We start from the raw sequence: 27,118 nt of genomic DNA on the forward strand, positions 1-27,118 counted from the left end.
TAAAATTAGTGTTTGTGTTTCTTCAGTAATCTTGTTAAAACCAGTCAATCATTAATTGTGTCATCATAATGTATAATTTGAAGAGACATTCTGTGGGGTTATGAGAACACACAAGAATGCGTGTGTTATTGTTTAGTTTTTGAGTTTTATTGCAGTTTCAAGTAAAAAAACGTGATTGTCATGTGCAAACCTCAATCCTAGCTCTATGGCTGGGTTTGGGGAAAAAAGACTTTAGACAAATGATGTATTCTTCTTTTTATTATTAAATTGCTGCTGTTAAAAATATAAGACTTTCATGTTGCTTGACAGAGACAACATTGTATAATTTCCCTTTTCTTTAAAGATCAAACAGGGGTGGGGATTCTTTTACTCATAAATTTTTAATAAACGTTCTTTGAGGGGCATACTGATTTGAAAAAAAGAAAGAAAAAAAGATGTTTATTACTTTCGCCAATAGTCGCCAAAAGTTTATATACTCGGTTACATGTCTTCTTTTCTGTATGTTTGTGTACAAAGTATCTCAAGAACAAGAAACAGGATTATTATCCAGCTGGCAAGATGTGGTTGTAATATGAAATGTAAGAGCTGAATAAATTTTGGAGTAATGAAGTCACAGATCACAGAGATCAGAAAAGGATTTTTTATCAAAGAATTCAAATTTGCAGGGTAGGTGATAGGTGACTAGAAAAGAGAGTGATGGCATGAGGAACGGCAGTGCCAACTCTACTGAATACAGTATGACGGAGGTCTGCTCTTTCACACAGCTCTTCGAGTTATAAATGGGTTTCTTTCTAAAATTGTGTGGCGGGTTGATTCAAATGCTCAAAAGGTCTGCATATTGCCCACAGGCCGTAGACTCCCCACCCCTGTCATAAGGAAATAAACTCGGGTTTTATAACAGTCTTTGCAAGATCAATAACTTAAATTAAAAGCAATTAAAAAAAAAAAGGATAGTTATGAGCTGCTATCATTGTGCACATATCGAGAATAAAACCATTTTTATCAGCACAATTATTACAAATATGCACTTTGTCTTGCAAACCTATTTTTAAACGTCTTGGAACATTATCACATTGCCACGTTATAAATCTGAAAAGTTGCAGGCATTTGAATGAAACATTAAACTGATATTTATCCAAAGTATTTAGAGCCTCAGAGGAGTGAATCATCATGTTTGAGCATTATTATTGTTTAAATTTGGCAGTTACTGAGTTAGAAACTGCAAAATGTAATTAATCCTGTAGTAGCAGTATTCCAAATTGAAAGAAGTTGATTTATATATGTACAAAATACAACCACAGTGTTGCACATCGTAAAATCATAAATATCTCACTTGAGCACCATTTTGAAATGCATTTTAGTCCTTTCATAAAGACAAGGCACATTTAGTAAATGAGAGAATTTGTCTAAACAAAAAAACAAAAACAAAAAAACAGAATGATACAAAACACACAAACTTATTTTAGCCAAAAACAGACAGACAACTTGAATGTACTGAATTGGAGTCTTCAACATTATCAATATCTCAACAAAGCTTTGCAGTTCCTTTGGGCATGAGGGACACACTCAATTAAGTCACTGAATTAACCCTTTATAGGGCACTCATTTAACTCATTGCCATTGACGGCACTAGGCGTCCAATTCATTTGGCCTGTCCAAAAGGATTAAACGCTTAGCGCTGTCAGTGGCACTGAAACATGATATAACCAGAGTGTGTTTGTTTTATTAAATTTTAAGTTTGTTGCTATTGACATTTTATTAATTTATAATTGTATTTATTCACTTTAAAAATATAAAAATAATGATTTCTGACAAAAGAATTATATAATTACAATTCAGAAATAGTATCCACATACTTGGACATTACATTTCGGATCATGTAGGCCACAGTTGTATACCAAATGTTAATATTGTGGACTGTATTACCCAAAATGTGATGTCCACATTCGTGGACGCTGGGTCTTTAATTGCCAAAAAGTCACCTGGCCAATAAAGGGTTAAAGCTGTATGCATGTGCTTTACCTCATTATATAACATGCAGGTATGTCGTCTTGGTATCCACCCCTACAACATTTTTGGCCGTGCACCTGTAAAATCCCGTGTCCCGACTCGATGGTTTCTGTATCACGAGAGAACCTTGAGGACTGAGATAACGGTTACCATAGATACGGGCCTGGCCCAGCACCCTCAGCTGTGTCATGTCTGGCGTTTCCCAGGTAACCATCGCCCTGGGAGTTGCTATGGTGAGGCAGGGCAGCTCCACGGCGACACCGGGACGTGTGTAGGTCACAGGTGAAGGCCCTGTAGTAATGCGTGGCGGGTAAGCGATGATTATGACGGGAACCGTGACAACTGAAACTGAGGAAGTTTCAGGGTTGGTGGATCTGCAGGTATAAGTGCCTCGGTCAAACACTGATGCCTGTTGGATAATCAGCGTTCCATCTTCTTGGACTAAGTACCGACCAGAATCCCCGCTGTCACCCCTGGACATGACCTTGCCGCTGGGAAAAGTCCAAGAAAGGGAGCCTGTGGAGTGTTTTGGGGTTTGAGAAGAATAGCAGGGTAAGCGAAGAGTCTCTCCGTTTGTTATGCTCATCAGAGAAGCCGTTTGGGTGCTCACTGCTGGTTCTGAGATGGGAGAGGGTGCGGGTGGACCCACTGGATTAGGGGCCGCAAGTGAGGATGGGCCACGTTGCGATGATTTTAGGGAAACTATGGGACGAGGCAACTCAGGCACTAGCCTCGCAGATTGAGAGGCTTGTTGTACGGCTGCAGATCGAGATGTCAGAGACAAAAGTGGGCGGGATGCTTCTTGTGGCTCTGAGACCTCCAACTCGACCTGAATCCTGGTTTCTCCTGTGTCACCTTTTACCACGCACACAAGAGTACCACTGTCGCTCACCCGGGCACTTCGCAGCTCGAGCGAACCGTTCCGGTGCACTGTGAGCCGGCTGCCATAGTAAGGGGCCAGCAGTACACCGTTACCAGGAAGATACCAGGTTAAGGGAGGGGACCCATATGATGGACATGGCAAAAGAACAGTTTGGCCTTTAATTATGCGCTGTTTCCCGGTTGTTGCCACGCCCACAAGTTTGTTAGGGGTGCTACCAGTGCCTGCGCTGCCAGCACTGGTCCGACTACCCAAGTCGGCTCTAACCCAACTTGCTCTACCATCACCATTGTTAGTTGTACTACTTGCAAATACTCCATTTCTTGAAATACCACTTACAATTCCAATATTCCTACTAGGGTTTACACCATTTTTAGCCTTTTGCACTGCAACGTCATTACTTCTCGCCCAAAGATTGCTTGTATCGCTTCCTTCTGTATCTGAACTGGGACTATTTCTCCTCATACTATTTAAAGTTCCATGTGTGTTTCTATTGAGGGTCCCACTATTTTCCGCTCCTACGCCTATATTGCCATCGCTTTTCACACCACTACGGACAACATGACCAAGCTGCGTTGTAATTCCACTACTTGGCTTTTTGAATCCATTTTCACTATCGCTCCTGGGGACTGGATTAAGGCTATTAGTTGCTTTGTTAATTCCATTGATTGTTCTTATCCGGCTAATGTTATCACTATAGCCATTGTAACCGTTATTAGGGACATCCACCTCGAGGCCAACGACCATACTTCTTTCTCCAGCTGAGTTGCTGGCTCGGCATGTATAGTTTCCTGCGTCTATCTTCTGGGCTCTATGCACCTCCAGAGTTCCAGCAGAAGCCACCACAACCCGATCAGAGTAAAAACCGGAACTGGATGGGATGACACGATGCGCTGGGGACAGCCACATCACGGTGGGCGGGGGATCCCCAGCGGCCTGGCAGCGAATGATGGCTGTAGATCCCTGACGTACTTTAATTACTTGATAACTTTTGTCATCATTGATGATTGGTGGAGATGTCATCATGACTTTGACTTGAACCTGAAAAGTAATAGTTTTAAGAAAAAGAACTGTATTTCTGTTGTATGCTTCACTCTTACCTTCATGGTATCTTGACCTCCTTGATTTTCAGCATAACAAGTGTACTCGCCTTCTTCTCCCCTACCCACAGCTGGAACCAGCAATGTTCCATTATTGAAAACAATAAGTCTGCGTCCTCGCCCTGCTCTTTCTTCCCCTTGCAAGAAACTGTTCACCATAGTTCCATCTGGTAGACTCCAACTGACTGATGGGTCAGGTAATCCTGATGCCAAACAGTCAACCTGCAAATACCAAAACCATTGAACTAAAATGGAAACAAAGAATTCAATTGCTAACCTCACATGCTTGTAATTGCTGTTTCATTAATCCTTCATAAGGCACTCATTTAACTCATTGGCTGCTCTTGACGGAGCGAGACGTCCAATCACTTTGAATAGAGACTGTTAGCAAATAACTGTTTAAATGCGAGTATTGTGGCCAACATGAACCAGATTGTGATGTTCTTGTACAGTGGGGCAAATAAGTATTTAGTAAACCAGCAATTGTGCAAGTTCTCCTACTTGAAAAGATTAGAGAGGCCTCTAATTGTCAACATGGGTAAACCTCAACCATGAGAGACATAATGTGGAAAAAAACAAACAGAAAATCACATTGTTTGATTTTTAAAGAATTTATTTCCAAATTAGAGTGGAAAATAAGTATTTGGTCACCTACAAACAAGCAAGATTTCTGGCTGTCAAAGAGGACTAACTTCTTTTAACGAGGTCTAACGAGGCTCCACTCGTTACCTGTATTAATGGCACCTGTTTTAACTCATTATCGATATAAAAGACACCTCTCAACAACTTCAGTCAGTCACACTCCAAATTCCACTATGGCCAAGACCAAAGAGCTGCCGAAGGACACCAGAGACAAAATTGTAGACCTGCACCAAGCTGGGAAGACTGAATCTGCAATAGGTAAAACGCTTGGTGTAAAGAAATCAACTGTGGGAGCAATTATTAGAAAATGGAAGACATACAAGACCACTGATAATCTCCCTCAATCTGGGGCTCCATGCAAGAAATCTCACCCCGTGGCGTCAAAATGATAACAAGAGCGGTGAGCAAAAATCCCAGAACCACACGGGGGGACCTAATGAATGACCTACAGAGAGCTGGGACCACAGTAACAAAGGCTACTATTAGTAACACAATGCGCCGCCAGGGACTCAAATCCTGCACTGCCAGATGTGTCCCCCTGCTGAAGCTAGTACACGTCCAGGCCCGTCTGAGGTTTGCCAGAGAGCATTTGGATGATCCAAAAGAGGACTAGGAGAATGTGTTATGGTTAGATGAAACCAAAATAGAACTTTTTGGTAGAAACACAGGTTCTTGTGTTTGGAGGAGAATGAATACTGAATTGCATCCGAAGAACACCATACCCACTGTGAAGCATGGGGGTGGAAACATCATGCTTTGGGGCTGTTTTTCTGCAAAGGGACCAGGACGACTGATCTGTGTAAAGGAAAGAATGCATGGGGCCATGTATCGAGAGATTTGGAATGAAAATCTCCTTCTATCAGCAAGGGCATTGAAGATGAGACGTGGCTGGGTCTTTCAGCATGACAATGATCCCAAACACACAGCCAACAAAGAAGTGGCTTCTTAAGAAGCATTTCGAGGTCCTGGAGTGGCCTAGCTAGTCACCAGATCTCAACCCCATAGAAAATCTGTGGGGTGAGTTGAAAGTCCGTGTTGCCCAATGACAGCCCCAAAACATCACTGCTCTAGAGGAGATCTGCATGGAGGAATGGGCCAAAATACCAGCAACAGTGTGTGAAAAGTCTGTGAAGAGTTACACAAAACGTTTGGCCTCCGTTATTGCCAACAAAGGGTACATAACAAATTATTGAGATGAACTTTTGGTATTGACCAAATACTTATTTTCCACCATGATTTGCAAATAAATTCTTTAAAAATCAAACAATGTGATATTCTGATTTTTTTTTTTTTTCACACATTCTGTCTCTCATGGTTGAGGTTCACCCATGTTGACAATTACAGGCCTCTCTAATATTTTCAAGTTGGAGAACTTGCACAATTAGTGGTTGACTACTTATTTGCCCCACTACATGTGGATGCCAGGTCTTAATGGGGTTAAGTATTTTTTTTTCATTACCAAAAATAGTCACTTGGCCTATAATAGGTTAAACGGCACAATAACTTTCTTACTGAAGAAACAGTACTGCATGCTTCATGACTTTGAAGCTCAGCAGTAGCAGAAAAGAAAATATGTTCCAATTAATTACAAAATAAGCATTTTACAGATCTATCACAGATCCACAGCCTAGTAATCAGACGCCCAGTGTTGACTTTGACCCAGGAATCTTAAATCTGAGTCAATTGTAATTGAATAAAGTTCTTGTTTCCCAATCCCTGAAAGTCTAATAAATGGCTTAAGACATGTGCTGATTAGATCATTGACCTGAGCCACCTGGGACATTTCATGTCTTATATTTAATTACTGGATTTATTACTTTGACACTGATATATAATCCCTCACAGTTTGCAAAAGGCAATTTCAGCATTGACGTATTCCTGTTTAGTCTGAAACAGTACCTTAAGTGCCTTTCCAAATGACACCATCTGATTGAAAGGCTGCTTGGGCTCAATCTTTGCTGGCTTGATAACCACAGACACACGGAGAAGGCGATAATCATCAGCGACTTTGTTGCGTGCAATGCATAGGTAGTCTCCGACATCGCGATCAGTCACTGACTGGACAGACAGTGTTCCGTTTTGGTGCACCTTAAGTCGTCTGTCATAACTTCAGTTTCAATGGCCGCAAAAAAAAAAAAAAAAAAAAGATGGACCAAAATGTTAGCATCAATTTCATGTCATGCAAATTTTATTTGTCCATACCTGAAATTCATGTCCACCAGTTTTCTATTGGGGGTCCTCCAAATGATGATTGGGGAAGGGTTGCCCGTTACAGAGCAGTGAAGCTGCAGATTCTCCCCGTAGGACACGGCAGTGACAGAGGGTGAGGTTGAAACAATTTGGGCTTTGCTGAATGGAGCGACTGGCAGGGCATGTAAAATAACTGAAGGTCTGCCTTTGTCAGATGTGTTTGAGGTGAGTTTGCTGTGATGAGTACCTACGGACGTTTTTGTCAAGTTAGTCAATTGTGAGGGGGAGGTGATGACTGTTCTATTGATTTTCGAGGCTGAGTCAGCATAAGTGGGCTGATGAGGGTAAAATGGGGATTTGGGGCTCAGAGGGGTCAATCTAGCAGAGTCGAGCGGCTTTGACTGGAAGCCAGAATGGGGCGAAGATCTGTTTTTTAGAACAGTGGATGAAACTGGAATGTTTTTTGGATCACTTGTCACTTCTTCTTGTGCTTCCTTTTGAAGTTCCACTCTCACAGTCCTCTTATCAGTTCCGACTGCATTAACAGACGTGCATTCGTAACTTCCGGTATCCTTAGGGCCAACCTTTCGAATATGTAAGGTCCCGTTTGGCAAGACGAAAAGGTTGCCGTGGAGGAACTGAGATGGACGAACTAGAGTCCCATCTGGGATACGCCATCGCAAAGTTGGCGGCGGGGCCCCTCTGGCAGTGCAGTGAGCATAAACAGGTCCCCCTGAATTCAAAAACAGGTGTTCCTCTCTCGGTTGCTGGATCACAGGAGGCAACGATGTCACGTGCAAGCGTACAGACGCACTAGCAGCGCCAGCAGGGTTGGAGGCCACACAACGATATGACCCCCGATCGGTGAGTAACGTTGATGATATATGTAGGGTTCCGTTTTGGTCCATGGTAATCCGATTGCTCGAATTTGTCATGGATGTCAGGACAGAGCGATTGGGAAGAACCCAAGAGAGCAGTGGGGTTGGAACACCACTGGCCTGACACTCCAGGTGGACCTCGCCACCTTGGTGGATTGTGGCTTCTCGGTAGCTTGCTAGCTGCATTCGTGGAGGGCGTGTCCACACTTCCAGAGTAGTTAGCAGCCTTGTCATTGAAAAAAGAAACATTTTCAGTGGAAGTACTCTCCATTAACTCATTGGCTGCCATTGACAGTGCTAGGGTTAGGTTTGATTTAGGAAATGTTTTAAAATACTTTTTACATTGATGTCACAGAAACTTTGGCATATTACCACTTATACAACATTCAAATTGAGGAAAAACATCAACAACTGATCAAATGACAGTTATAGACTGATGTGACTATGTATCTAAGACAGTGGTTCTTAACCTTGCTAAAGGTACCGAACCTCATGAGTTTCACACGTGCATTAACCGAACCATTTGGAATTAGAAAAATGTTTTTTTTTGTTTTTTGTTTTTCTCCAAATTCCAAATCAATGTATCTAAGCAAGCAAGCAAAAACCCAAGTAAATTTCCATTAAAATTTCTTCTCATTTAGACAGCATGTTTTTAAATAGTAATACTAAACTTGGTTCATTTCACAGTTTCTATTTTTGTTTTCATGTCGACATTCTCATTTACATCCTTGCCTCACATACTGTTTTTTTATGGTGTAAAATGTGACGCAAATGCTTTTTTTTTTTTTTTTTCATGTATACTCAGTGCATGTTACCCATAGGTCTGTTATACTTCCTAATACCGAGTGACAGTCAACCTTTCACTGAGCAAACAAGTTTCTCTAGGAGTAGCAGTTGAAAGAATTGGAATAAAGCCTGTAAATTAGGCACTAACCAGTCCAAAACCTGGTCTAAAATGCCACTTTGCCTAGATTTAGTCAGCGTCCAAAAATATGGCCCTGCGTGTCTTAACCTTCACCGAACCCCTTAGACCAGTACTTCTCAAATAGTGGGGCGGGCCCCCCCAGGGGGTTGCAGAACGATGCTGGGAGTGGCTCATGTGACCTTGGGGAACATACTTTTTTGTCGTACTAGAATAAAGTGCAATTGCACATCCACTGAGTGGGTGGCAGTGGCGCGCTCATTTTCAGCATGCGCGCAGTACTTTTTAACCAAACGATATATCACCACAAAGAGCACCAGAGATATGAAAAGCGAAGACGAAGAAATATGATGAAGCATATGTAGCATTTGGCTTGTGGCTTAGACTTCTAGCACAGTGGGAGACGAGGCAAGACCAGTCTGTTTACTTTCTCTAAAAATGTTCGCAGCGAACAGCAGGAAAATTTTTTTTTCAGCGAAAACGCGCCAAATATTGCCAACAATCGTCCCGCTTTGTCCGTGTTACATCAGTAAACCAGGGAGCACTGTCAGCATCACATAAGGTGGCACACCAAGTTGCTCAATGCAAAATAACCCAACACCACAGCAAAGAAGCCGATACTGCCTGCAGGAAAAAATAAAAACTGTCTCTCTGTCCAATGACACTGTCGTTTTTGTTTTACAGTCTAATTGTTTGGCATAATATCCTCTCAAGTTAATGTTGCTAATCAATTTGAATTTATAATTATTTATTGATTTTATTATTTTTTTTTTCCCAGTATTGAACGGTCAAAAAATGTATCTTGAGTCTATTTTAACAGCATGGATGTGTTATTATTATTATTATTATTATTATTTTTTAACACTTTTTTTCCCCTTCTTTAATATTAAAAAGGACACAATTTTATGCAGAGCTGTACTTGTAATAATAACAATTTTATGGACAAATGATACTACAGCATATTTACAGTGGCGGCAGAGAGTTGGGGGGGGTGCGGAACGTTTACGTCTTCCTGGGGCGGGGGGCGTATCAGAATATAATTGAGAAGCACTGCCTTAGACTGACTCGCCGAACCCCTGGGGTTCGATCGAACCCAGGTTATGAACCACTGATCTAAGAGAAGAACCTCACAGAGATCCAGCCAATTTGATAAAGATAACGATAAAATCATTTTGGTATCTTGAGGTTTTTTTTTTTTTTTTTTTAATCATATATACAAATGATGGGAAGGTCTTTCCACCAATAATAATACTGTATATTGACTGCCATTGACAACAATAGACAACCAATCTATTTGGATTGGGAGGGGTTGGCAGCGATCGAACGATGCTTACCATAAATGGCACTGAAACATGATGGTTCAATGACATCCATCTTAGTTCCAATGGATTTGACCTCTATCGCTTTCAATGGCAGTGAATGAGTCAGTATTCAGAATTTGAGTGGTCTCACCTGTCCCGACCAAATAAGCTGTGTGCACTGCAGATGTACGTGCCCCTGTCTTGTAGCTGAACATTTTGAATAGTAAGGGTGCCGTTTGAAAGAACAGCAAACCGTTGAGCCTTTGAATGGAGAGACATCACAGCTCCTGAAACACATAGACCCAGAAAAACCATCAGAAAGGGAACCATTAGAGAAATAAGAGGCGAAAAATCCACTTGGCAACCAATCATGTTATTAATCAATTTGTACAATAATACTGTGCAAGTCAGTGACCTTGTCTAAGGAGAATGTCAGATGTAAATGCCTGAATTGAAGACAGAAGTGAAAAAGAATTCCTTTTTGACTGGTGTTTCTGAACCTTGAAGGTGGGTGAACATTCAGGCAGTTCAGTTATGATTCAGTAGGGTAGACAGTTCTACGTATAATTTAGTGATTTAAATTATGAAAATTAGCATCTTTAGCCAAATCTTGTTCTTTAGCACACACCATACTAAAACGCTTTACGGATTTAGCCCTTTACAACATTTCAGGGAATTATGTTTGCATAATCCTGTCCTAATCGGTCGCTCCCTACTGTTTTAGTTTTGTCAAAATGACAGCTGTGAATAGATCATGAAAAAATAGTGGTGCAATAACAGTTTTGCACAAGGTCAACTGTAGCACATTACTGTGTATACAGGCCAGTCTGTGACATTTGGTTGTTGTAAGTATATTAATTTAAAATGTGTGACTGCAATCTTTATTTATTCTGTTCCAGTGAAAAAATCTGCAGCTCTGGACATGACATTTAAATTACTTTTTTTTTTCTGGAAATGGAACACATACAGGGGATTTCTTTGTTATGGAGGTCCACATCGTATTTGCTGAGATTACAAATCAGCTACATCAAGTCTGCTGAGAAATGTTTGACATGAATGTAAATTGAAGATAAGACTGGCTTCATTTCCATATAAATTCATTGTGTGCTTTGTCTATATATGTATGCTGGGCCAAATGCGTGCATATCCGTTTCACTGCATGCACCTGTAGCAACTTTGGTCCATGTGATGGAGGGTTTCGGATCTCCTTGAGCTTCACAAGTAAGCCTGGCAATGGTTCCTGCTGGGATCGACACAGTTCTGATGTGTGGGTCTGCAATCCTTGGCCTGGTTCTTAAAACTGGAGTCTGGTTTAAGAAATAAAAGATGGGAAAATGTGTGTTAACACTGCATTGGAAATCAAAAGACAACACCTAGATTTTTGTCGTTAACTCTTCATAGGACAAGTAAATATTTTTGGTAATTTAAAAAGAAATTCACTTATTAAAGCCTGGCATAATATTATTGGTCATATGGGGCACAATATTATCATTTAATATAGTACAAGTGTGGCTTGATGCCAGATCTCTGTTAGAATTATGTTGTTTTTGTTTTTAATATTTAATCATTATTCCATTTTTTAATATAATTTATACATGTTGTCTATAATGAATGAATGCATTTATTAATAAAAATGCTACTAAAATCAAAATAGTTCAACCTAAGCTGCCAAATTCAAAGCATTGCCATATTTCCTCTAAGACCTTTTCTCTTATCACATTCACTGCAAATTGGAGTTAAACCCTGATTTTAGCATCTCTTCACTGGCTCCCAGTACATTACCGGATACATTTTAAGATATTATTATTTGTTTTTAAATGTTTGAATAATCTTGCACCGCCATATCTGTCAGAACTGCTTCAGCCTTAAAGTCCAACCAGAACCCTCAGATCAGCTGATCACCTGCTTCTAAAAGTCCCAAGATCAAGGCTGAAGCTTAGGGGTGACCGTACATTTGCGGTGATGGCGCCCAGGCTGTGAAACCAATTACCACTTACTATTAGACAGGCCCCTTCACTTACAGATTTAAAATCACGCCTTAAAACATTTTATTTTTCTTCAGCTTTTAATGTGCAATGACTGTTTATGACCTCGTTTTTTATTTATTTTATTCCTTATGTGTTTCTTTTATCTTTGAATGTTAACTTATTTTGCTGTTTTATGGTATGTAAAGCCCTTTGGACTCCTTTGCGGATTTTTAAAATGTGCTATACAAATAATGTTGATTGATTGATTAAACCGGCTAATCCGTTCACAAATTATTGCGAAATTGCTCTGTGACCTTTAATTCTTATTAACCCAAACTTTAATCAAGTTTGATAATATTCTCTTAGTTCGTTCTTAAGTTATCGTGAGTAAAAACGTACAGACTGACATACGGCAATACGACAATACATAACCTCCACCTTCTGTAGGTTTCACCAACTGGCAGAGGGGCAATGTAATGAATTAAACAGAAATACACTTTGTTTATGTCACCCAATAAACACTTTCAAGTTTTATTTATACTATCGTACACGTCCGATCTATTTTTAATGGGAGGGCTAGCAATGATTATTCTCCTCAGCTTCACCCAGTAACAATTGATTAGATGTCTAACACTGTCAATGGTTAAATTAGTGCCCCATGAAGTGTTAAAAATATCTGACAAAAAAGATTACAGGTTACAGTCATCTTAGATCGATTGTTCCTTGGCGATAGGCTCATCACATCGGATTGCACAGCTCTGTAAATAAATTAACGTCTGATTGCTATAAATCCGCTGGGATTAGACGCCCAAACACATAATGCTGTTGTAATAGAGCATGTGCTTTTCATCTCTGCTTTCAAAAAGACTCTGGCGGAGCTCTGAAAAATCTCTAAAATTGGAGAATTGCCATAAACATCCCTTAGGTTTTACAACAGACCATGTGATCACAGATTAGACTATTTTCAGGTCTATTATGCATTTTCTGCTAAGCTTTTTGCCCTAGGGCTCGAGCATTTTGGTAGGTGTGAATGCTAATAACAGTTTTGTGGGAATGCGCCAGCACTGTAAATTACATTTTAAAAATACCATTAAAGAAATATCAAACTGGGGATAGAAAATCTCTGAAAAATGAAGAGCGTAAATGTGAATAAATTAACATTCAAATAAGGGCTTTGTTCATAGTCTTATTGTAAGTGGCTTTAAAATGTGTTTGGGTTAAAGACTTTTAGTAATCTATTAAGACTCACTCTTGGGGCGGCAGGAAGAGGAGATGGAGACCACTGTGGCCTGCTGCTGTGTGAATCAGGAATGAAATTAGCTCCAGGGTTTCTCCAGTCAGTTGGGGGTCGGCTCTCGTGCGTAACGCCAGACACAGGCCTCCCTTTGGGGATGACCTGCCCGATGTTTGGCCTTTCTCCGGATGATGCAGTAGCACTTGATGCTGTTGTTGTTGTGGTAGAAATAGAAGATGCACTTGGTATAGTCTCAGTAACTGTGCCTGGTGTGGCATTTTGTGTAGGAGTGCTCGTGTCAGATGTAGAAAGGACAGGGATAGTAGTTGAAGGAATATTTTTGAATTGATCTGGATTATCTGGTCTAATAAAACTAGTCGTTGGTGAGATTGTGGTTGGTGAATAAATTGTAGGAGTAGTAGATGTAAGACTCGAATATGTCGTGACCCTTTCAGTTGGGATACTTGTGTGGGGCAAAGTCAATGGAATTGGGTTTTCAGTCGGAGATGCAAAGGTAATCATTATTGGAATTGGGTCATCAACAGTTGCAACAAATGGGTCACTAGCAGAAGTGCTGCCAGGATTATTTATAAAACTGATTGGATGAGTTGTTGTCAGGGAAACAGTGAGTGTGGCCAAGAGAGGGGTGGAGAATTGAGATCCATTCGGGACATCCAACAAATTATTTTCCAGCCGTTCACCCTTTTCCCCTGAGGGTCTATCTTCATTTAGGCCCAAAGTTGTTTGTGTGTTTGTGTGTGTGTCATAAGAGTCAGTGTTTGCCAGGGTTTGTGATTTAAAGACAGGCGACTCGACACTGTCTGGTATGTTGCCTGAATGAGTCATCACATCTGTATTTGTCTCTGTGTCATCAGGGGGTAATGAAGTGGGGGAGGAGGATGTTGGTGTGAGCAAGTCAGATATTGCGGTTGTGATATCAACAGTGGTAAGAACAGAAGGAAGAGGAGGATTTACTGTGTCAACATTTGACGTTGAAAACTGAGTTTTAATATTTTCAATCTCTTCTGACATACTTGTCGGAGATATGGTTGTTGTTGTTCTTGCCATTTGAGTGATAGTAGTGTCAGGCGTCACACTTTTTAGAGAATCAGGTAAAGGTCGAAGTGGTTTCTTGGATCGCCCCCTTGTCCTGCTGATGACTCGCCTCCGCTGTCCAATCCTTCTGCGAGAGTTCCAAGGGCTTTGTGGTCGTGTATTTCTAACTAAATTAGGAATTTGTCCTTTCTGTGGTTTTATAGGACTGACTCTTGCAGAGGTGGGATTTGCTTCCTGTTCCTCTGCCCGTGCTTGATCTGGATCGGTTTCGTTAATTTCTATTGTTGGATTTAGGTTAACTGAATCTGTTTGCGTTTTTGTTTGTGGTGTCACATTCTCATGCTCGTTGTCATAGGTTTGTGTTTCCGTGTACAATTTGCTCTCAGGTTGTGCTTGTGTTGTGACCACTATTGCAAGAGTGGGGTAAACAGGTTGTAAACTTTCCTGTTGCAGGATTGTGTCATCAACTGATGAGCCCTCCATTTCAGATGCATCTATTCCTTCTGTCTCTGCATTATCTGTGTTACCTTCATGTCTCTCACTGACTTCATCTCTTCTCAATGAATTTGCTGTGGGCTTTTCTGTTTTGATGTCCTCACTATTGTCTGATACTATGGTTTTTTGCCGTATTTTTGCGAGTATGTCAGCCCATTTTAGTGGGTCAATTTTTTGTTTGTTAGCGCTATAACGATTTCTTCTCTGCTCAGGTGATAGAGGCCTCCCTCCTCTTCTCAAGGGACCTTCTCTCAAAGGCCCCTGTCTTAGGGGCTTTCTAACTTGATTAAGTCTGTTTGAAGAGTGTGAAAAAGGAATGTTATGTTTCCTGTAGACTTGAGTGGGTCTCTCATTTTCCTCTAGTTCAACGCCTGATCCTTCCTCTATTGGACTTAGTAATGGTGCTCGTATCTTTGTTGATCGCCCAGAGGCTGATTGCGGCCCCCCTGGAACATCTCCAAGTGACAAAGTCTTCCTTTGGTTTATTTCTAGGGTCATGGACAGAGAGGCACTATCATACTGGTTGACAGCGACACAACGATAATGACCAGCATCTCTCAAAGTGGGGTTGGGAAAGAAAAGACTCCCATTTGATTGCACAGTCAAGCCACCTACTCCTGCTAATCCCTTCTTTACTATATTTCCATCCGGTAATACCCAATATATGTGTGGTCCCGGTGAACCGGAAGCTCTACAGGACAGGCTGACTGGCTGTCCCGCTCCTCCTGTGACAGGATGTCCAACTTGCTCACCTGATTGTGGGGCAGAGGACATCTCTACTACCACTTGCAGTGGCATAACATCTAAATCCTTACCAGCCTGGGCTACACAGTAGTAAATCCCTGCATTTGATAGCTCCGCATTCAGTATACGTAGCCTAGAGTCAGAGACCTGAATCCTTCCATCTTGGCTACTGGATGGGGAGATCAGTTTGGATCCATCTGGCAGAATCCATTGTACTCTGGGGTTACCAGAGCTTAGAATAGGGCAGAAGAGATCCAAACTAATGCCTGCTAGGCCTGTTATTGCTGAGGATGTATTGTTCGTCAAAATGAGTACCCATGGGTGAGAAGCAGTGGTAGATGCTGCAGCAGGTGTAGTGGGGTCAGGATGAGCAGAAACTCTTGTTGAATATATAAGGCTGATTACGTCTCGACTCGACTGTGCTCTGTTGAGCTGAATGCCAATAGCAGGCTGCATTAACCAGTGTGGTCCTGTTGCAACAGAGGCTTTGACCCCAGTATTATAATAGCCCTCTGTTTCTGCTGTCTGCCTGTAGCGGTAGGCCAGTTCTGGTGCCTTACTCAGCATGATTTCCCTCTCAAGGTGCACAGCAGTCTCACTATAGTAAGCCAGAATCCTCCAAAGACTCTCGTAGCTCTCTCTTGCCACAAAGCACTCCAGGGAGAAAGACAGAGCCATGGCAACAGGTGACGAGGAGGGAAGGGAGAGATCTGGAGCTGGAGAGTCTGCCGAATGACTGATGTTGCAGTGCAGTTCAACACTGTTCCCCAGTTGATCTGACAGGTCCAGAGATGCGGCACCTAAAGGCTCTCTGAAGGATTCACTCGGTTGTATTTCACCCAGATCCGTCTCTGAAGGTGTCTCTTCTCCCCCCAGGGTAATAACAGGGGATGTGCAGGCCAGATCTTTCTGATCAAACAAACCTTGACCTTGAAGGGCATTTGGTGATTCACATATTGGACACTGAAGACCTCCTGAACATTTCATTAACTCTGGATGAAAAAACAGACAAAGAAAATGTGAGAAAGAGTTCTCCCATCCCATATATGATAATATGCATGTTAAAGCTGTCTGTGTGCATTACTAATACCAAATTTAGAATGCATACTCTTCTGTACTATTAATTACACTTCATATCACTTACTAATTTGATACGGTTACTTAATCTTCCCATAAATCGTAAATATGCAAACCTAATTATTCCATGGCAAGCATTAGCCTTTGTTTCAACTGCCTGCACACAATGCTGCCAATATGTATTAGTCATGGGAGGTTAAGTCTGGCATGTCAATGAGAGGCATTTGAAATTCCTGTCTTCTTTCGAGTCTTTGTCAAAATTCCTAAATAGACCGAGATGAGCGTATGAGAGCAAAGAGGGAGCAGGCCATTAAAAGCAGGTTTGTCAAAGGTACACATTAGGGATGTGTCGTTTAATCGTTTAACCGCCTATTCATCATTAAACATTTTGTATTTTACTAGTCGGTTAAACGCAGCATCATGCATCTTGAGCCCCTTTCAGACATAAGCTGAACTCCAGTTAAGTCTGTCCGTTTGACCATCCATCCATTATCTATCGCTTAATCCGTAGTCGGGTCACGGGAGCAGCAGCTTTAGCAAGGAAGCCCAGACATTGTCCGGTTAAGTCCCGGGATTTAAACAGGTAGCTCTTATGTGTGACAGCAATTTCCCGGGTTGACTAACACGAAAATGACATGGACATTAACCAGGTAGCATCCTAGTACAATGTCCGGGACGCGGCATGCATGAAAGCAGCCAATTAATTTCCCAGTCACAGCTGATGACGTAATTGTCATAGCAGGCCGATCGTCATTTCCTCTTTCTTCGCAGTAAGACAAAAAGTGGTAAACAAACATCGCAGTTGTCAGCATGGCAAACTGAAAAGATAGCAAAATTTAACTGGAAAAGTAAAAAAAATAATTTGCTACTACATCTTAGAGCTGAGGAAGAGACAGCCCATTGTCCATCTTTGGAAATGTGTGGTTTATTTTGTTGTCTATGCTGACATATGTATTAAATTGCAAGTTTTTCTTGCTTATAGACTAGTCACAAATAAAATCTAAGCCTAGTCAGGAGGGAAATTAGTCAAAATTCCCATCCCTAGTACACAATATCACAATCATGTTTATTTAATTTTAGATATAACCAATCTATCAACCATCAAGCTTTTTTTTTTGACATTTTAAAACGAGTTACAAGACACATTACAGGCTCATCAATCAGTCAGGAAGTGTGTCTTTCTCTTTTAATTTCTCATGCAAACCTTTGCCTTCTTTGCTCTCTCATTCAGTTGAATTTAAATTAAAGGACAACAAACCTGGATGAAGAAAACGCCAAGAGGCAAGCCAATTCATACTGCAGTCACAGCTCCAGGGATTAGCCTGAAGCGCTAGAGTTTCCAGCATCTGGGCAGTCTGCAAAGTAGCCCTGGGCAGGGTGCTTAAACTGTTGTTGGACACATCAAGGTGCCTACAGAAGAGGAAAAAAAATTGAAGATTTCTCAAGTTTAAAAGTACCACTGTATATAATATCTGTATTTGGTAAACCAGTGGTTCTTAAACATTTAACAGCAAGTACCACCTCAAAGAATTTCTGAGTAGCGATCAGGGCCATTTTTAATTCACTGGCTGCCATTGACGCACTATACATCACATTCACTTCACATTCACACATTCACACACATTCACATTGATTTTCCACATCCATTTTTATTGGGAGAGGCTGGCAGCGAATCTTTGCATTAAAAAAAATCTGTGAAAACATAAAAAAAATTTTTTTTTTTTTTAGTTTTAATAGCATTAAAAAGTCATTTAGGAATGGTATAAATCTATATACATTCACAGTGGTGCCTCTACTTACAAAGTTAATTCCAGGACCGTGTTTGTAAGTCGAAATGGTCGCATGTCGAGCAGGATTTTCCCATAAGAATACATAATAATTAAAGATGTCCCGATCAATCGGCATCCCGATAGATCGAGTCCGATCACGTCATTTTCAAAGAATCGGAATCGGCAAAAAAAATATCGGACATGCCTTTTTTTAATATATAAATATATTTTATTTAAATCGCTTTCTAATTGTATTTAACGTTACAGACGAAATGTCTTACACTCATCCAGAGTAGTTTTGGCTTAAAGTAGGGCAATCAAATTTATTGCGTTAACGGCGGTAATTAATTTTTAAAAATTACGTTAAATAATTACCGCATGCGCTGCACGACCCACTCACGCATTGTCGCGTTCAATCTATAAAGGCGCCGTTTTACCTATACATAGAGCTAAAAGGCAGCGCATAATGAGTAGAGAGAATTTTGACAGCGTTTGGAGCCTTTTTTTATTTGGCTAAAGCCTTACAATCCCTCTCTCGGCAATTAAAATATCATGAGAGGCCATGTGGGGAAGAAAGGTAGTAGTTGATCATTTTCTTAACACCTTATGTTCTTTCCCCACGCAGAGAAGATATGTCAATTGGTGCCTCTATGCACAGTCATGGTTGCACTTCCCATCTTGCATTTGGGCCGAACAGTTAAATGGGCGCAGTATCATTTACGAAAGCTCAACGAATACACTAGATGGCAATATTTAGTCACAATATACAAAGTCACATTTATCCTTTAAGAATTACAAGTCTTTCTATCCGTGGATCCCTCTCACAGAAAGAATGTTAATAATGTAAATGCCATCTTGAGGATTTATTGTCATAATAAACAAATACAGTACTTATGTACTGTATGTTGAATGTATATATTCGTCCCAGTTTTATTCATTTTTTTCTTAATGCATTGCCAAAATGTATATGATCGGGAAAAATTATCTGGAATGATTGGAATTGAATTGGGAACAAAAAAAAAAAGCAATTGGATCGGGAAATATCGGGATCGGCAGATACTCAAACTAAAACGATCGGGATCGGATCGGGAGCAAAAAAACATGATCGGAACAACCCTAATAATAATTCCATTCATTTGTTCCACAGCCTGAAAACCTACACTAAATCTTAATAAATACTGCTGGTACAATTGTAAATAGAAATTGCACAGAGCAAAACAAATAAATTATGAATACAAATCGTAATAATAACAGTAATGATAATAATAATACCTATAATAATGTAACAAATTGGGTTCTAATATGGCGAATGTGTTTTGCGTGGTGTACCTGAACGCACCACGTGGCTGACGTGACTTTTTACTTTCATTTTTCATGTTCAGCTGTGGTGGACAGTAGGCATGTTGTGCTGCACAGGTTCTGAAATTAATGATTAAAAACCTGACGAAGCTGGCATTTTTTGGGCGATGTTGCAATCATCGAGATCAGAGTTATTCTACGGCCATATTGTTGAGCCAGCTCACGGACGTGCACACAACCCTCATATTTTTCTATCATTTCCATCTTCATTTCAGTATTAAGCCTCACCCTTTTCCTTTTTTTCCACCACCTGCATTAACATTCTTGGAACCCATGTTGATCTCTCTCACAAGAAAATCTGCCGTGCTCCTGTCTTGCGGGAAAACAAAGAAACTGTGGCGCTGTCATAAATTGTCGTATTTCGAGCATGTCGTTGGATGTAGAAACGAATGGTGAGTCAAATTTTACGTCAGATGTTGAAAAGATCCTGTGTCGAAGCGATGGTATGTGGAGGTACCACTGTATATATACCTTATTTTGAGAACCACTGTGGTTGACTAGTTTTAGAAACTCAACCTACCGGAGTGTTGAAAAGTAGTAAGTGTTGAGTAGGGAAAGTGTGCACAAAGCGTGGGGATGCAGCTGATGCAGCTTGTTTCCTTGAAGACGGAGCAGACGGAGGCTCGGCAGCTGGAGCAAGGCCCTCGGGTGGATGTACTGGAGGTGGTTGTGATCCAAGTATAGACGCAGTAGCGAGCGCAGGCCAGAGAAAGTCTGGGATGAAGGGATCTCCGTCAGCTTATTGTAGCTCAGCTTCAATATCTGTGGTGGAGGAAATGGAAATGACATTTAAAACAGACCGGAAGATATGTTTGGGGATTGGAAGTAGGACAAATATTGGAGGTAACTCATCGTGAATATTTTGAATCATGAATATTTTAGATTTAAAGTTTGCCTTCCGGTAAACTCTGCTGAATCTAGCTCTTCCAGGCATAGGGGAAGAGTTCACAGTATTGTAAGAGGATGCATGTTGATGAAAACCACGTTGTGGAATTTCTGTAAGGCTCATGATAAATCAGCTTTCCAGGGTGGCTACTTCCAAAATGGGGAAAGATCCAGCTGCTGACAATTCAGGCACAAGGAAATATGGATCCTATTATCACGGTATGGCGAATACAGTATATATCCCTGTTTGGCTATGAGATGAAAGGAGCAGCGGCTCTGCGAGTAACATCATTAAATTCAGGTTCCTGTCTAAATTTCCACGGACAAATAGAAAGCTGGTGCATTGGCGGAAATGTCAGTCAGTTGGAGGAACAAAAAACACTGCAGCTCCTGGTACAGTTTGAGAACTCTTATACCCACCACGATTTTGCATCTTTAAAACTGCCACAACCCCATTTCGTTAGTGGACAGTGTTTGTTAGTGGTGTTTAAATTGAAGTGCCTTTCTCTATTATAAACCTCATTCCAAGAATGATCATTCGCTTCCTCTTCCCAGCCTACCTGCAGTGATTTCAGGTCTCGAAACAGTGCGTCTGGCAGGTGGTGGATGTCATTGCTGTGCAGCATCAAAAGCTCTAACCTCTGTAGCCCAGCCAGCGACTTGTCATGGATCCTGCTGATGCTGTTGAACCTGTACAGGGGGGAGTGAAAAATCAATTCATTGCCTCACACAAGAAACTTTTCCTCTACAACGGAGCCCTCCAGATTCAAACACTTTCTGTGACACTGATTGTGTTAACCCCTTTTTTTTTTGTTTCCAGTACAACTTTTTGCTGTTGCAATATTAACATTTGACATAAAAGTGTGGCCTACATGAGGCAATATCTTATGTTTAGGATAGGTTTGTAATACAAAATGGAATAGGTGATTAAATTTTGGGATCAAGAGGCCAAAGCTTACAGCGCCAAATTGAATTTGTATGTTTGTGTACAACAGGGTTCACTAAATCCGGACCTCGTTGCCACTTTTCCTGGCATGTTTTCCACGTTTCTCTCCCTTAACACACCTGAATCAAATGATTATGTCATCAGCAACTTCTCCAGAAGCCTGATAATGATCCTGATTATTTTGATTCAGGTGTGTTGGAGGAGGGAGACATGGAAAACACGACAGGAAAAGTGGCACTGAGGTCCGGATTTAGTGAACCCTGGTGTACAAGATAACTAAAGCAGGGGTCTCCAACCCAGTCCTCAAGGCCTACTGGGGGTCCTGGTTTTTGTTCCAGCAGAGACAGTAGAACCAATGAGGCTTCTGCTAAAACAAGCCACACCTGACTGCAATCAACTGATTGCACTTGTAAAACACCAGATTGGGGGAAAAGTGTTGTCATCTTGTTTTGTAGGAATGAAATCCTCCACCCACAGTGGGCCTTTGTGGAATAGGTTGGGGACCCCTGAACTAAAGAACGAATAAAGATATTATTATCCAACTGGCAGGATATGTTATTAATATAAAATGGAAAAGGTGATTACATTTTGGGGTACTGAGGTCAAAGGTCACAAGTCAAAATTGAATTTGGCTGCTTAGGCAGAGGTCTGCTTTCTGAGTGCTCCTCACGTCTATTATATACAGTATACTGTATATGTACATTTTTAAAGAATAAAATGTTGATTAAAAACAAAATTAATTCAAATGAATAAAATCATAATTAAACTGGTTATGGCCCCCAGTAACACACTAGTTTAATTTTTCCTCCTAGTATTAACTATTGCCTGTCATTGTCAATGATGGATGTCAGGTAATTTAAACTGGATCGACTGGCTTTGCCTGCTTATCCCTAAGGGGCAGTTTACATGGCGACTCTGCGACACGAAGACGCAATAACTGTGTTGCGGAGTGGCCTCGCATGCATATGGTGTCTGCGAAGACGGAAGGCGAAGACGAAAAATTCTGAATCCTGCCTCCAAAGTGGAACAATCCGATTGAGGGGGGCTTCCTCGGCATGCATATCAAAGGCTCCCATGGCGCGAGACCGCGCCGATAACGTCAGCACTCGTACACGTCACATTGGGCGTGTGCAGCGGCACTACTAAACATTGAATACAGCAAATATGGCGGAATGTCGGCTTTAATTTACTGTTTTAATAATATTTTCTAATTAGATATGTTGAATGTTTCCATTTTGTGCCTTTTTGAACAAAAGAAAAATCCCATTTCTTCGAATGGGCAGGCATATTTTTTTTCCATGAAGGGGGAGCTTGATCGGATCAAAGTGCATCATTCTCTGTCTCCCTGTAAATCTGCACTGCCCCCAAGGGCCTGGCATGAATACTACGTTTTCATGCGGAATTGCGACATTGTTCGAATGGAGACGCAAATGCAAATGCAAATTTGAAATTTTTCGTATTCTCGGAGAGTCACCATGCAAACGGCCCCTAAGTGCCATTTACGGTGCTAGACGTTCAATCCGTTGTGACTGGAAGGTCTAGCAGCGATCATTCGCTACCGGCCTCGAGCAGTCAAAATAGACTGGACGTCTAGAGATGTCAAAAGCAGCCAGTGAGTGTCTTAGAAAGGGTTAACGCTAACTGTGATTTTATGAGGATTTGCTCCATGCATTGGTTTGACACCTTCTGTCCAACTCGGCACATGAGTTTACACAGTCAACAAAAGCACCGTGTGACAATTGGCTCGTGTACATGTGAAGTGTGCAAACTGTGTGCAAACCGGCAGTCTTTACCCCAGGTTGATGCGCCGTGTGTGCGCAGGCAGTCCAGGAGGGACGGTGAGCAGGGAGCGGAAAGTGCAATGGACTTCGCTGACCTGGTAGCAGTTGCAGCTCCTGGGGCATGCTTGGTCCCCGGTAACCACTAGAGCCCATAGTGCCACCAGCGCAGCTACGCTTGGATACATCTTCATCTTCAAGGATAGTACCGGCTGGAAGATAACACATTAGTGCAATCCTGTAAGTGAAACTGTCGGGAAGGTACTGATCCAACATGTATGTTTGTTATTGTGGTAGTAGTTTTCAGTGGTTTACAACAGATAGAAGGGGTAATAGATTTGAGTAAAAATTTTAGGTGCACTGATTGAGCAATTGTTCAATTTCATGAAATCTCGTGGGATTGGTCGATGACTTTAAAAATAAATAGAACCAATCATGTTTCCCGATCGTGTCGAGAGTCACATAGCTACATTAGCAGTAGCAGCTGCTAGCATTTTGTTGCGGACATTCATGGTCATTTTTTATGACGATACAACTGCATTTGTTGGGTATTTTTTATACTTGCATGACCCCAACATAAGGTTTGTGATTGTAATGTCTGCTCCTCTTTGCTAGGAAGGAGTGAAATTTATATTGACGTTCCATACTGTATATTCACTGTGTGGTAACTGTTTTGCAGCCACTAGATGGCTTCATTATGCTTGTCTTTGCTTTGTGAACAGAATAATACCTGTTAGTGAAAGCTCGCATTTGGCTCACATTCAAACAGTTCCAGCATTAAAAAGTTATAATATCCGGGAGGGAGGGGGGGTCTTAAAGATATATTATAATCTTGTATTTATTTTCTCCAGAAAAATATTAATTTCCTTAAATCTTGTACATTAATTTTTTTAGTCTGGAAAGAAAGAAATTTTAAAATATTTTTTGTGACCTGCACATGCCGTTAAACAGTCATGTTTTCACAGTGTTTTACAAAGAAACAAGATTGATTGGAATGTTAAAGGAAGGTGCATACTGTTGTTTATTAAACAAATAGGATTAGCTAAAATTGAGACTGGCAGGAGAGGCTTTTCAATAGCAGTGATTTGCCAGAAAATTGTGATCGGTACGCCTCTGGGATATTATGTAAACACAAAAATTTTGTGTTTTTCCTAAAAGATTAAAATGTATTTACTCATGTTTTACGAATTGGTGTGTTATTTGTCTCATGAAATAAGTTGTTGCTTGAGTTCATTCATCTTATAGACAAGTTTCCGAGGTACTTCCGCTTTACTTCCGCATGTTTTCAAGGAACTTCCGTTTTAGAATTTCTCCATCCAAAACAATAGTGGAGCTGGAGTAACATTAATCATCAAAATCCCTTAAAAAAGACAATTTAGAAATACTGCATCCATCTGCCATAATCACGATAGGAGAGGACAACATGTTCATGAAGGCAGATGTGGAACCAAGCTCATGCCACCACAAAGACCAGTGTGTTTTTGTAGCAATGTTGCTGCTGTGTTATGAAAGGTATGTTCTTCCTATCCCTGCATTTTCATGTGTCAGGTGCTCGAAAAATACTAAAGCTAAAACCTTGCACAAGAAACGACTTGTTGCCTTTGATATTATTATTACGATGATGATTGTAATTATGATGATCATTAATATTATTTTCTACAACTACTGTATCTGCTGCTAGCCTGTTGCTAATCAGTACATGTAGATGGCACAATTATGTCAAGTTTTTTGTTCGTTTGTTTACAGGTAGAAAACACTGTTAGGCAAGGGAAGATAAATTGATGTGCCTCACAGCAACACTTACTGTTCATTGATGGACATACTGTATATCGAGACTACGTCATTCTGCCCAGCGGTGGCCGTCAGCTCGATCTTGATATCCAACTACGAGCTTTTCAACTGCAGCAACTTTAAGATACGCTATTGGAGCTGGAATTACCAAGGACAGTGGGAGAAAGCCCTTCTGGAAGCCGTAATGTCGGGTGAAAGTTTGGCGAGGCTCCAGAGCTCTGCTGTCTGATATCACATTCTTGTACGCTATTTTTCCATTTATTTTATAAATTGTGGTTTATTGACCTGTTTTGCATATTCACCAATCGTTTTGAATAAAACAAGAAATAGAATCATGTCCAAATGTTTTATTGCGATCAGTCAAGTGACCGGCGTATCATCTACACCTCACGTCAACAAAGGATGACAGGTTGTTATAATTTTGTCCATGAATGATCAACGAAATGATAAGAACAATCATACAATCTCATCTACTTTGTACTCAATCCATTTTTGGAGATTCCGTAGGGTTCCTCAGGCTTCATTTAGCAGTTTTAACTACGGCAACACGCTGCCAATTTCAACCGCAACTCATGAGGTTTTTTCAAAACTGGAAGTTTGAAGCAGATTTTCATATTTCCCTCAGGAAACTTGTCTATATACTGCTTATTCTTACTTGAGTATCCGTGTTCTGGAGCTTAAGGGTAAGTACACCCTGGACTGGTCACTAGCCAATCCATTCACCTTCAAATCTTTACTTAGTTTATGTAACATTTGAGGTCGGGGGTCAGCAACCCGCGGATCTTTAGGGGTGCCCTAGTGGCTCTCTGGAGCTTTTTTTAATTTTTAATTTTTTTTTTTAAATGTTTGAAAATGAAAAAGATTGGGGAAGGTAATATATTTTTGTTTTAATACATGTTCTGTAGGAGGACAAACTTGACGCAACTATTTTTCTAATTCATTAATATTGTGATGAAATTAAACTTTAGGCAGCATTGTACAACAGATAAGTCACGTGGTGCGTCATTTCTCTATAGGATGTACTGCAGGGAAAATAAACATTTAATCACGAAGCTCATTATGTATTTGTAGCCAACTTAGTCATTTTGATAGGTTAATAGCTAATATAGATACCTACAAGTGTGTTGCCTTTATTATAAGGCTTATAGAAGGCTTTTAATTTTTGGCGGCTCTACACATATTTGTTTTTTTTGTTGTTGTTGTTGTTTTTTTGTTCCAATATGGCTCTTTCAAAATTTTGAGGTACCAACCCCTGGTCTAGGTAAATAAATTGACCTGATTATATGACTCAATTTAACAGAGGTGTGGACTTAAAACATATACCCACCTGTACGGCACATTTTTTGAATGAATGAACATGAATGTTAGGGTTCACTGGGATACTATAGAAACCAAATTACATACAGTGAGCCCAGATTCTAACCTTTATGGCCTCCGAAGTGTATTGTTGATGTGCTAAGATCTTGCCTGATAGCACTAATTATTACAATTATGTAAAATAAGCTATTTTACATTAGTTCAAGTGACATATTTTCATATTTATTTGATCAACTCATTTGTTAACGAATTACACTCATACCAGTCGCAAAGAAAAGCATTTACTAATTCTCAATATGAATGAAATTGGGCGTTACAGCACATGCAGTTTCCATTGCACTTTTTTTTTTTTTTCAATCACGCATACTTTTGCATTGCTCACCTAAGTTTTGCAACATGCACCAAAAGTGTTTAAAAGCTTACCTTACAGTCCTTTAGTTGGATGGCGTAATCTATCCTGCAGAGAATCTTTCATCATCCCAATTAAACGCGCATTTGTAGTTCCACAACCTACGTGCTTTCCTTTTTCTGTTTAAAATTTGGAACGCGATTACGTGCTCTGGTCACCCACATGCGCATTCATTGAATTCAAAGTCAAACCAGAGTTGTCTTAGCATGAAAGGCTTGTGAAAACAAAATAAAATGCTGAATTAGGAACATCCACAAGCGCTTTTCAGTAGCATCCAAGCAGCCTCCGTGTGCGCGCGCGTCCCGGGAAAACCTGTGTGTGCGTTGGCGATTGTGAATGAAAGTGAGCGAGTGCGTGTGTATTTTTCG

General features: G+C 40.7%; 1 protein-coding gene across 2 annotated transcripts; it reads right to left on the minus strand.

Annotated features, from left to right (window-relative positions):
• Positions 1–243: 243 nt before the first annotated feature.
• LOC130927524 (matrix-remodeling-associated protein 5-like) lies at positions 244–27,118 on the minus strand. Of its 2 annotated transcripts, XM_057853414.1 has the most exons (12): positions 26,765–27,118; positions 23,249–23,445; positions 21,070–21,199; positions 20,145–20,386; positions 17,755–17,906; positions 13,140–16,411; positions 11,089–11,230; positions 10,075–10,210; positions 6,835–7,926; positions 6,532–6,739; positions 3,991–4,212; positions 244–3,931 (listed from the first exon to the last, which is right to left on the minus strand). In XM_057853414.1, exons 2-12 carry the CDS (start codon positions 23,425–23,427, stop codon positions 2,027–2,029), a joined length of 7,680 nt encoding a protein of 2,559 aa, XP_057709397.1. In that variant the 5' UTR covers positions 23,428–23,445; positions 26,765–27,118; the 3' UTR covers positions 244–2,026. The 2 variants fall into 2 exon arrangements, with proteins under 2 accessions (XP_057709397.1, XP_057709398.1); XM_057853415.1 differs by lacking the exons at positions 23,249–23,445; positions 26,765–27,118 and adding an exon at positions 21,469–21,569.

Source organism: Corythoichthys intestinalis, chromosome 12 (genome assembly GCF_030265065.1).
Source record: "Corythoichthys intestinalis isolate RoL2023-P3 chromosome 12, ASM3026506v1, whole genome shotgun sequence".
Classification (NCBI taxonomy): Eukaryota; Metazoa; Chordata; class Actinopteri; order Syngnathiformes; family Syngnathidae; genus Corythoichthys; species Corythoichthys intestinalis.

Coding starts and splice junctions, on each gene's coding strand:
- LOC130927524 (XM_057853414.1), bottom strand. CDS start 23,427: ATGAAGATGTATCCAAGCGTAGCTGCGCTGGTGGCACTATGGGCTCTA. Junction 11,231..13,139: donor CTCTTCCTGCCGCCCCAAGA/GTGAGTCTTAAT, acceptor TTCTTAAACCAG/ACTCCAGTTTTAAGAACCAG. Junction 10,211..11,088: donor ATGGACCAAAGTTGCTACAG/GTGCATGCAGTG, acceptor TATGTGTTTCAG/GAGCTGTGATGTCTCTCCAT.